We start from the raw sequence: 12,500 nt of genomic DNA, 5'->3' as shown, positions 1-12,500 counted from the left end.
GTCGGCCATTGCTGATCAGACAGACAGACAGACCTGTCGGCCATCGCTGATCAGACAGACAGACAGACAGACAGACAGACCTGTCGGCCATCGCTGATCAGACAGACAGACAGACAGACCTGTCGGCCATCGCTGATCAGACAGACAGACAGACAGACAGACAGACCTGTCGGCCATCGCTGATCAGGCAGACAGACAGACAGACAGACAGACCTGTCGGCCATCGCTGATCAGACAGACAGACAGACCTGTCGGCCATCGCTGATCAGACAGATCACGTAGAGTACTACAGGTGAGAAGAGGAGACAAACAGAAAGACAGACAGTCAGTGCAGACAGGCAGATAGACAGGGAGACAGGTAGGCCGGCGGACATGCAGACAGTGAGATAGACAGACAGACAGACAGACAGACCAGTGAAGTGCTGCTGTCACTGACCTATGTCTATTATAACTCCTCATGGTGACTACCAGCCAGTCTATGTGTCTCCTCTCACTGTAGTCAAGGCTCTAGACTGGGCCTGTTGCTCCGGCCTGATTGACTGGTGTAATCTGACACCTATTTGTGGGGGGTGCTCAGCTGGTGAGTCCAGTGTGTTATGAAGTGACTGCTAGAGGGGGTACTGTGCCAGTGGAGGATCCGGTATGTATTGATGAAGAGGTGTTGTTCACTGAGGGCAGAGGGGGATGGAAGGCACTCTTTATTTATCTCTTTCTCTCGTTCTCTCTCTTTCTCTCGTTCTCTCACTCCCACCCCCTACCTCTCTCTCTTTCTCTCACTCTCACTCCCACTCCCACCCCCTACCTCTCTCTCTCTTTCTCTCACTCTCATTCCCACTCCCACCCCCTACCTCTCTCTCTTTCTCTCACTCTCATTCCCACTGCCACCCCCTACCTCTCTCTCTTTCTCTCACTCTCATTCCCACTCCCACCCCCTACCTCTCTCTCTTTCTCTCACTCTCACTCTCACTCCCACACCCACCCCATACCTCTCTCTCTCTCTCTCTCACTCTCACTCCCACTCCCACCCCCTACCTCTCTCTCTTTCTCTCACTCTTACTCCCACCTCCCACCCCATCTCTCTCTCTCTCTCTCTCTCTCACTCTCACTCCCACTCCCACCCCCTACCTCTCTCTCTCTCTCTCACTCTCACTCTCACTCCCACTCCCACTCTCACCCCCTACCTCTCTCTCTTTCTCTCACTCTCACTCTCACTCCCACTCCCACCCCATACCTCTCTCTCTCTCTCTTTCTCCCACTCCCACCCCATACCTCTCTCTCTCTCTCTCTCTCCACTCTCACTCCCACTCCCACCCCCTACCTCTCTCTCTTTCTCTCACTCTCACTCTCACTCCCACTCCCACCCCATACCTCTCTCTCTCTCTCTTTCTCCCACTCCCACCCCATACCTCTCTCTCTCACTCCCACCTCCTACCTCTCTCTCTTTCTCTCACTCTCACTCCCACTCCCACCTCCTACCTCTCTCTCCTTTCTCTCACTCTCACTCCCACTCCCACCCCCTACCTCTCTCTCTTTCTCTTTCTCTCACTCCCACTCCCACCTCCTACCTCTCTCTCTTTCTCTCACTCCCACTCCCACCCCCTACCTCTCTCTCTTTCTCTTTCTCACTCTCACTCCCACCCCATACCTCTCTCTCTTTCTCTCACTCCCACTCCCACCCCTACCTCTCTCTCTTTCTCTCTCTCACTCTCACTCCCACCCCATATCTCTCTCTTTCTCTCACTCCCACTCCCACCCCTACCTCTCTCTCTTTCTCTCTCTCACTCCCACTCCCACCCCCTACCTCTCTCTCTTTCTCTCTCTTCCTCCCACTCCCACCCCCTACCTCCCTCTCTTTCTCTCACTCCCACTCCCACCCCTACCTCTCTCTCTTTCTCTCACTCACTCCCACTCCCACCCCTACCTCTCTCTCTTTCTATCACTCCCACCCCCACCTCCTACCTCTCTCTCTTTCTCTCTCTCACTCCCACCCCCTACCTCTCTCTCTTTCTCTCTCTCACTCTCACTCCCACCCCATACCTCTCTTTCTCTCACTCTCACCCCCTACCTCTCTCTCTTTCTCTCACTCTCACTCCCACTCCCACCCCCTACCTCTCTCTCTTTCTCTCACTCTCACTCCCACTCCCACCTCCTACCTCTCTCTCTTTCTCTCTCTTCCTCCCACTCCACCCCATACCTCTCTCTCTTTCTCTCACTCCCACTCCCACCCCTACCTCTCTCTCTTTCTCTCACTCACTCCCACTCCCACCCCTACCTCTCTCTCTTTCTATCACTCCCACCCCCACCTCCTACCTCTCTCTCTTTCTCTCTCTCACTCCCACCCCCTACCTCTCTCTCTTTCTCTCTCTCACTCTCACTCCCACCCCATACCTCTCTTTCTCCCACTCCCACCCCCTACCTCTCTCTCTTTCTCTCACTCTCACTACCACCTCCTACCTCTCTCTCTTTCTCTCACTCTCACTCCCACTCCCACCTCCTACCTCTCTCTCTTTCTCTCACTCTCACTCCCACTCCCACCTCCTACCTCTCTCTCTTTCTCTCTCTCACTTTCTCCTTTGCTTCCTTTCATTAAAACACATTTGTCTGCATTTATACAGACATTTCTCCAGACAAATGTAATAGCATAGCGATCGCTTAGTGCCGCTCCTCACCCACCCAGTCTCTTCTCTATAAAGGTATGTGTGGTCATTTTACTGCAGGCTATCGTGGTGTGGGGTTACCAAACAGATAAGTGGTTTGGGGCCCATTCCATTCCGTTTCAAGACGATCTCACACTATGGATTCTCCCCAGTTCGCCAAGTATGATGTCACAATAGCGCTAGAGGTGACTGTAGGTTTGCACTTTGACCTCAACATCCCTCTTATTGAAAGCTAGAAGCTTCATGATTTTTCCACAGGGGCCAGTGCAGTGGAAACGTGGCTTTATGTGGACACCACACACACATACACACACACACACACACACACACACACACACACACACACACACACACACACACACACACACACACACATACTGCAAATACACATTTACATAGAAGAAAGACAGACCAGACAGACAGACAGACAGACAGACAGACAGACAGACAGACAGAGAGAGACAGACAGACAGACAGACAGAGAGACAGACAGACAGAGAGAGAGGTTAGTTCCTATAGGAGACACTGTAGGACATGTATTATCTATGTCCATGGATTTGTCCTGTTCAATTATTAACTTAACGTACTGGAAATGACCTGCTGCAGATCTAACTAAGAGACTAACACACACACACACACACACACACACACACACACACACACACACACACACACACACAGACTGGCAGACAGACAGACAGACAGACAGACAGGCGCGCACACACACACACACACACACACACACACACACACACACACACACACACACACACACACACACACAGACTGGCAGACAGACAGGCAGACAGACAGACAGGCGCGCACACACACACACACAACACACACACACACACACACACACACACAGACTGGCAGACAGACAGACAGACAGACAGACAGACAGACAGACAGACACTCTGCTTACTCATTCATTTATTCACTCACTCAAACTCAAACAACCTTTCAATTTCAATTCACACAGAGGTGAAATAAAGAATCGAACAGTAAACATCACACTCACAGTATAGAGGCATTCTCTCCCTCTGAGGCACCTGATCCAAGCGTTCAGACAGAAACCTCTAGTTTCATCTCCGTACCTGGGTCATATCTGCAGCGCCTTTGTTTTGGTGCTCGTTCCCCCTCCCTTCTACCTGCTACTGCTGATCCTAGACCTGTAACACTGTGCCCTCTCTGTTCTCTAGGTGGCTGACCTATCTGCTACTGCTGATCCTAGACCTGTAACACTGTGCCCTCTCTGTTCTCTAGGTGGCTGACCTACCTGCTACTGCTGATCCTAGACCTGTAACACTGTGCCCTCTCTGTTCTCTAGGTGGCTGACCTATCTGCTACTGCTGATCCTAGACCTGTAACACTGTGCCCTCTCTGTTCTCTAGGTGGCTGACATACCTGCTACTGCTGATCCTAGACCTGTAACACTGTGCCCTCTCTGTTCTCTAGGTGGCTGACATATCTGCTACTGCTGATCCTAGACCTGTAACACTGTGCCCTCTCTGTTCTCTAGGTGGCTGACCTATCTGCTACTGCTGATCCTAGACCTGTAACACTGTGCCCTCTCTGTTCTCTAGGTGGCTGACCTACCTGATACTGCTGATCCTAGACCTGTAACACTGTGCCCTCTCTGTTCTCTAGGTGGCTGACCTACCTGCTACTGCTGATCCTAGACCTGTAACACTGTGCCCTCTCTGTTCTCTAGGTGGCTGACATACCTGCTACTGCTGATCCTAGACCTGTAACACTGTGCCCTCTCTGTTCTCTAGGTGGCTGACCTACCTGCTACTGCTGATCCTAGACCTGTAACACTGTGCCCTCTCTGTTCTCTAGGTGACTGACATACCTGCTACTGCTGATCCTAGACCTGTAACACTGTGCCCTCTCTGTTCTCTAGGTGGCTGACATATCTGCTACTGCTGATCCTAGACCTGTAACACTGTGCCCTCTCTGTTCTCTAGGTGGCTGACCTACCTGCTACTGCTGATCCTAGACCTGTAACACTGTGCCCTCTCTGTTCTCTAGGTGGCTGACCTATCTGCTACTGCTGATCCTATACCTGTAACACTGTGCCCTCTCTGTTCTCTAGGTGGCTGACATATCTGCTACTGCTGATCCTAGACCTGTAACACTGTGCCCTCTCTGTTCTCTAGGTGGCTGACATACCTGCTACTGCTGATCCTAGACCTGTAACACTGTGCCCTCTCTGTTCTCTAGGTGGCTGACCTACCTGCTACTGCTGATCCTAGACCTGGTTATATGCCTGGTGGCCTGTCTGGGGGTGGCAAAGCAGTCCCGGTGGCTACTCACCATGTAAGTAACTGGTCCCCACTCTGCTCTGTGTAGAGCTGATCAGCAGATATGGACAGGTTTTAACACAGACGCATTAACACATATTATCTCATCACCCATCTCCCCTGAGACGACTACCAACCACGTACAGTAAGTTACTGTAGTTCTGAGACGACTACCAACCACGTACAGTAAGTTACTGTAGTTCTGAGGTGACTACCAACCACATACAGTAAGTTACTGTAGTTCTGAGACGACTACCAACCACGTACAGTAAGTTACTGTAGCTCTGAGGTGACTACCAACCACATACAGTAAGTTACTGTAGCTCTGAGGTGACTACCAACCACATACAGTAACAGTTACTGTAGAGCTGAGGTGACTACCAACCACATACAGTAACAGTTACTGTAGTTCTGAGGTGACTACCAACCACATACAGTAACAGTTACTGTAGTTCTGAGGTGACTACCAACCACATACAGTAACAGTTACTGTAGAGCTGAGGTGACTACCAACCACATATAGTAACAGTTACTGTAGAGCTGAGGTTACTACCAACCACATACAGTAAGTTACTGTAGTTCTGAGGTGACTTACAAACCACATACAGTAACAGTTACTGTAGTTCTGAGATGACTACCAACCACATACAGTAACAGTTACTGTAGTTCTGAGGTGACTACCAACCACATACAGTAAGTTACTGTAGTTCTGAGGTGACTACCAACCACATACAGTAACAGTTACTGTAGTTCTGAGATCACTACCAACCACATACAGTGGTTTAAGTTACTGTAGAGGTGGTTTCTAACCCCCTCTGGACAATGGACACAAAAGCCCAGTTATATAGACTCGACACAAAACTTGACAAGAAAACTATTCAATATCTGTGTCCAGCAGCAAAGTTTAAACAAGTCAACAACATCCCAGTAATTGTCCTCATATCTCATTCCCCTTTAATATGTCTGTGTCTGACTGTACCAGTGATGTTGAACAGTTCTGCTGAAGACTTCTTGTCTTCTCTGATGGTGTCCACTAATGTCTATCGACCGGCCTGCTCTCCAGTATGTGTACTACTATACCCTTAACTCATTATCAAGAGCTTTCAGCCACTCTACTGCTGCTGTAAGACTACCAGAGGAGAGATATGAGCTGAAACCATCCCCAGCCTTTTAACAACCATCTGGGAGCCCTTTGCTTTCTTACTCAATCTATTTATCTTTCTGCTGCTGTCTTCTCTCTCTACCTCTCCCTGTTTCTCTCTTTCTGTCTTCTCTCTCTACCTCTCCCTGTTTCTCTCTTTCTGTCTTCTCTCTCTACCTCTCCCTGTTTCTCCCTCTCTCTCTCTACCCCTCTCTCTCTCTCTCTCTCTATACCTCTCCCTGTTTCTCTCTCTCTCTCTCCCTGTTTCTCTCTTTCTCTCTCTCTCTACCTCTCTCTCTCTCTCTCTCTATACCTCTCCCTGTTTCTCTCTTTCTCTCTCTCTACCTCTCCCTGTTTCTCTATTTCTCTCTCTCTACCTCTCCCTGTTTCTCCCTCTCTCTCTCTCTCTACCTCTGCTTGTTTCTCTCTTTCTGTCTTCTCTCTCTACCTCTCCCTGTTTCTCTCTCTACCTCTGCTTGTTTCTCTCTTTCTGTCTTCTCTCTCTACCTCTCCCTGTTTCTCTCTTTCTCTCTCTCTACCTCTCCCTGTTTCTCTCTTTCTTTCTCTCTCTCTACCTCTCCATGTTTCTCTCTTTATCTCTCTACCTCTCCCTGTTTCTCTCTTTCTCTCTCTCTACCTCTCCCTATTTCTCTCTTTCTCTCTCTCTCTACCTCTCCCTGTTTCTCTCTCTCTCTCTCTCTACCGCTGATTGTTTCTCTCTTTCTGTCTTCTCTCTCTACCTCTCCCTGTTTCTCTCTTTCTCTCTCTCTACCTCTCCCTGTTTCTCTCTTTCTCTCTCTCTCTACCTCTCCCTGTTTCTCTCTTTCTCTCTCTACCTCTCCCTGTTTCTCTCTTTATCTCTCTCTACCTCTCCCTGTTTCTCTCTTTCTCTCTCTCTCTACCTTTCCCTGTTTCTCTCTTTCTGTCTCTCTCTACCTCTCCCTGTTTCTCTCTTTCTGTCTCTCTCTCTCTACCTCTCCCTGTTTCTCTCTTTCTGTCTCTCTCTCTACCTCTCCCTGTTTCTCTCTTTCTCTCTCTCTACCTCTCCCTGTTTCTCTCTTTCTGTCTCTCTCTCTACCTCTCCCTGTTTCTCTCTTTCTCTCTCTCTACCCCTTCCTGTTTCTCTCTCTCTCTCTCTACCTCTCCCTGTTTCTCTCTTTCTCTCTCTCTACCTCTCCCTGTTTCTCTCTTTCTGTCTCTCTCTCTCTACCCCTCCCTGTTTCTCTCTTTCTGTCTCTCTCTCTCTCTCTACCTCTCCCTGTTTCTCTCGTTCTCTCTCTATCTCTCCATGTTTCTCTCTTTCTGTCTCTCTCTCTCTACCTCTCCCTGTTTCTCTCTTTCTGTCTCTCTCTCTCTACCTCTCCCTGTTCCTCTCTTTCTGTCTTGCTCTTTCGCTCTCTCTCTACCTCTCCCTGTTTCTCTCTCTCTCTCTTTCTCTCTCTCTACCTCTCCCCGTTTCTCTCTTTCTCTCTCTCTTTCTCTCTCTCTACCTCTCCCTGTTTCTTTCTTTTTCTCTCTCTCTACCTATCCCTGTTTCTCTCTTTCTGTCTCTCTCTCTCTACCCCTCCCTGTTTCTCTCTTTCTGTCTCTCTCTCTCTCTCTACCTCTCCCTGTTTCTCTCGTTCTCTCTCTATCTCTCCATGTTTCTCTCTTTCTGTCTCTCTCTCTCTACCTCTCCCTGTTTCTCTCTTTCTGTCTCTCTCTCTCTACCTCTCCCTGTTCCTCTCTTTCTGTCTTGCTCTTTCGCGCTCTCTCTACCTCTCCCTGTTTCTCTCTCTCTCTCTTTCTCTCTCTCTACCTCTCCCCGTTTCTCTCTTTCTCTCTCTCTCTCTCTCTCTCTTTCTCTCTCTCTACCTCTCCCTGTTTCTTTCTTTCTCTCTCTCTCTACCTCTCCCTGTTTCTCTTTCTCTCTCTCTCTACCTTGCCCTGTTTCTCTCTTTCTCTCTTTCTCTCTCTCTACCTCGCCCTGTTTCTCTCTCTCTCTCTCTCTCTCTCTCTCTCTCTCTCTCTCTCTCTCGCTCTGTCTGTTTCAGGATCATGGTGTTTGGGGTGATATCTCTGGTCCTGAGCTGGGCATCACTAGGAGCAGGCACTGCTACTGCCGTGGTGAGTGTCTGTTCTGTCCCGTCATCGCCAAACATGCTCGAAAAAAACGGATTCAAGTTCTCATTCTTATGTCTTTAGTGATGTCATGGTCAGGTTGTGTTCTGATTGCCAGTCTTTCACTGGTTATAATTTGATTATCTGGCCAGATAACAACCAAACTATGACCTGTCCTACACATACACTATCTATGCAAAAGTATGTAGGCACCCTTTCAAATGAGTGTATTCAGGTAGTGTATTCAGGTAGTAGCCACACCCATTGCTGACAGGTATATAAAGTCGAGCATACATCCATACATACACCATATACAAACATTGGCAGTAGAATGGATTTAATGAAGAGCTCAGTGACTTTCAATGTGACACCGTCATAGGATGATACCTTTCCTCCAAGGCAGTTCATTAAATGTCTGCCCTGCTAGCACTGCCCTGGTCAACCGTAAGTGCTGTTATTGTGAAGTGGAAACGTCTAGGAGCAACAACGGCTCAGCCACAAAGTGGTAGGCCACACAAGCTGGAAGAACTTGACTGGCTTGCACAGAGCCTGACCTCAACTCCATTGAACACCTTTGGGATCAATTGGACCACCGACTGCGAGCCAGGCCCAATCACCAAACATCAGTGCCCGACCTCACTATTGCTCTTGTGGCTGAAGTGTAGTCCCATCAGCAATGTTCCAACATCTAGTGGAAGGTCTTCCCAGAAGAGTGGACGCTGTTATAGCAGCAAAGAGGGGACCAACTCCATATTAATGCCATGATTTTGGAATGAGATGTTTGAGGAGCAGGTGTCCACATACTGGCCATGTAGTGTATGTGTGTCTACAGTATGTCTAGTCTTAGTGGGGTTAATGGGGCAGACTTTGTTAATAACAGGGCCATTCAGGATCCCTCTCCCCACTCCCTCCATCGCAGAGAGGAGCCAGCATGATGGGACTAGGATTATCCAGAGGCTGGGCAGCTGTGCTTCTGACGCAGGCAGGAGGGAGGGAGGGAGGGAGAGGGAGGGAGGGAGGAGAGAGGGAGGGAGGGAGGGAGGGAGAGAGGGAGGGAGGGAGGGACATGAGGAAATCATGAGTCTACATTTATTTGACCAGAAAATACCCTGCAACAGTATCACAACAGTCAGAATTACAGTAATGCATGCCATGTTGACATCACCGACCAGTTTATCCACAAGATCATTGTTCCTCCTCGTCCTCGAAACAGATCATTGTTCCTCCTCCTCCTCCTCAACCCAGATCATTGTTCCTCCTCCTCCTCCTCAAACCAGATCATTGTTCCTCCTCCTCCTCCTCAACCCAGATCATTGTTCCTCCTCCTCCTCCTCAACCCAGATCATTGTTCCTCCTCCTCCTCCTCAACCCAGATCATTGTTCCTCCTCCTCAACCCAGATCATTGTTCCTCCTCCTCCTCCTCAACCCAGATCATTGTTCCTCCTCCTCCTCAACCCAAATCATTGTGCCTCCTCCTCCTCCTCCTCCTCAACCCAGATCATTGTTCCTCCTCCTCCTCGAAACAGATCAATGTTCCTCCTCCTCAAACCAGATCATTGTTCCTCCTCCTCCTCCTCAAACCAGATCATTGTTCCTCCTCCTCCTCCTCCTGGCCATGTAGTGTATGTGTGTCTACAGTATGTCTAGTCTTAGTGTTTTTTTGGAAGCAGACTTTGTTAATAACAGGGCCATTCAGGATCCCTCTCCCCCTCCCTCCATCCCAGAGAGGAGCCAGCATGATGGGACTAGGATTATCCAGAGGCTGGGAAGCTGTGCCTCTGACGCAGGCAGGAGGGAGGGAGGGAGGGAGGGAGGGAGGGAGGGAGGGAGGGAGGGAGGGAGGGAGGGAGGGAGGGAGGGAGGGAGGGAGGGGAGGGAGGGAGAGAGGGAGGGACATGAGGAAATCATGAGTCTACATTTATTTGACCAGAAAATACCCTGCAACAGTATCACAACAACAGTCAGAATTACAGTAATGCATGCCATGTTGACATCACTGACCAGTTTATCCACAAGATCACTGTTCCTCCTCCTCCTCCTCAACCCAGATCATTGTTCCTCCTCCTCCTCGTCAACCCAGATCATTGTTCCTCCTCCTCCTCCTCAACCCAGATCATTGTTCCTCCTCCTCCTCCTCAACCCAGATCATTGTTCCTCCTCGTCATCCTCAACCCAGATCATTGTTCCTCCTCCTCCTCCTCCTCCACCTCCTCAAACCAGATCATTGTTCCTCCTCCTCCTCCATCTCCTCGAACCAGATCATTGTTCCTCCTCCTCCTCCTCAACCCAGATCATTGTTCCTCCTCATCATCCTCAACCCAGATCATTGTTCCTCCTCCTCCTCCTCCTCCTCCTCCACCTCCTCAAACCAGATCATTGTTCCCTCTCCTCCTCAAACCAGATCATTGTTCCTCCTCCTCCTCCTCAAACCAGATCATTGTTCCTCCTCCTCCTCCTCCTCCTCCTCCTCAACCCAGATCATTGTTCCTCCTCCTCCTCAAACCAGATCATTGTTCCTCCTCCACCTCAAACCAGATAATTGTTCCTCCTCCTCCTCCTCAAACCAGATCATTGTTCTTCCTCCTGCTCAACCAAGAGCATTGTTGCTCCTCCTTCTCGTCCTCAAACCAGATCATTGTTCCTCCTCCTCCTCCTCAACCCAGAATATTGTTCCTCCTCCTCCTCCTCAACCCAGATCATTGTTCCTCCTCATCATCCTCAACCCAGATCATTGTTCCTCCTCCTCCTCCTCCTCCACCTCCTCAAACCAGATCATTGTTCCTCCTCCTCCTCCTCCACCTCCTCGAACCAGATCATTGTTCCTCCTCCTCCTCCTCAACCCAGATCATTGTTCCTCCTCGTCATCCTCAACCCAGATCATTGTTCCTCCTCCTCCTCCTCCTCCTCCTCCTCCACCTCCTCAAACCAGATCATTGTTCCCTCTCCTCCTCAAACCAGATCATTGTTCCTCCTCCTCCTCCTCAAACCAGATCATTGTTCCTCCTCCTCCTCCTCAAACCAGATCATTGTTCCTCCTCCTCCTCCTCAACCCAGATCATTGTTCCTCCTCCTCCTCAAACCAGATCATTGTTCCTCCTCCACCTCAAACCAGATCATTGTTCCTCCTCCTCCTCCTCAAACCAGATCATTGTTCCTCCTCCTGCTCAACCCAGATCATTGTTTCTCCTCCTTCTCGTCCTCAAACCAGATCATTGTTCCTCCTCCTCCTCAACCCAGAATATTGTTCCTCCTCCTCCTCCTCAACCCAGATCATTGTTCCTCCTCCTCCTCCTCAACCCAGATCATTTTTCTTCCTCCTCTTCAACCCTCAGCCTGTTGATGTGCATGCATAAGCAATTGCTGGCAGGCCAAAAAGGAGGTTCCTCCTTCTCCTCAACCCAGATCATTGTTCCTCCTCCTCCTCCTCCTCAACCCAGATCATTGCTCCTCCTCAACTCCTCCTCTCCCAACAATAAGAGAGGGAGAGAAATATTTGGTAATAGAAATATAATGCCAATAGATCATGACTATATAGATTACCTCTAAACTTCTAGACATGTCATTGTATTTCTATGTGTATGGGGATGGGGATTTTTTTGGGCTTGCCAGTAATTGCTTATGCATGCACATCAACAGGCTCTCTCCCTACACACACAAACACGCACACGCATGCACGGTCCTTGCTATCTGGGTTCCCTGGGACATCTAACTCTGAGGTCACCCCATTAAAATTGAAATGTGAAATGGTTGAGGTAAGGGTTAAGGTTAGGGTTATGGTTAGAGTTTAGGGTTGGGATGTCCCAAGGATCCCGGATAGCACTAACCACACACACACACACACACACACACACACACACACACACACACACACACACACACACACACACACACGCACAGACTGTATGCCATGGTTGGTTCTGCTACGTTCAGCACAGGTTAAAGAGGCGTGTAGACTGTTGTTACTAACAGCCCTCTTGTGTGATCTGTAGTTGATTTACTTTGACAATATGTTATTTTCTGTCACAGCCTCCATCGACGGTCTAATAAAACAAAACAGTCATTGAGATTCTGGGAAAGGATTTGAGTCTGAAGTGTTTATGACGGGTCCTCAATTTTCTTTGTTCTGTAAGATCACTGTCCATTTTGAATGGAGTTGACTCCAACACTGACAGTATATTATCTTGTTTCCCCTTCAGGGCACCAGTGACTTCTGACAGTATATTATCTTGTTTCCCCTTCAGGGCACCAGTGACTTCTGACAGTACATTATCTTGTTTCCCCTGCAGGGCATCAGT

General features: G+C 49.2%; 1 protein-coding gene across 3 annotated transcripts in view; it reads left to right on the top strand.

Annotated features, from left to right (window-relative positions):
• Positions 1 to 12,500, top strand: part of LOC118936529 (protein tweety homolog 2-like) — a 77,878-nt gene that overhangs the window by 50,831 nt on the left and 14,547 nt on the right. For 2 of the 3 annotated variants that reach the window (XM_090197564.1, XM_090197566.1), the window contains 2 exons: positions 4,884 to 4,979; positions 8,138 to 8,210. In XM_090197564.1, the coding sequence (XP_090053690.1) occupies positions 4,884 to 4,979; positions 8,138 to 8,210 (169 nt within the window). Of the gene's footprint in view, positions 293 to 4,883; positions 4,980 to 8,137; positions 8,211 to 12,500 lie in introns of all 3 variants that reach the window. The other variant, XM_090197565.1, reaches the window with a different exon arrangement.

Source organism: Oncorhynchus mykiss, chromosome 13 (genome assembly GCF_057628025.1).
Source record: "Oncorhynchus mykiss isolate SJ-2025 chromosome 13, ASM5762802v1, whole genome shotgun sequence".
Lineage (NCBI taxonomy): Eukaryota > Metazoa > Chordata > Actinopteri > Salmoniformes > Salmonidae > Oncorhynchus > Oncorhynchus mykiss.
Note: the sequence above shows the minus strand (reverse complement) of the source record. Positions and strands in the feature narration are given on the sequence as shown.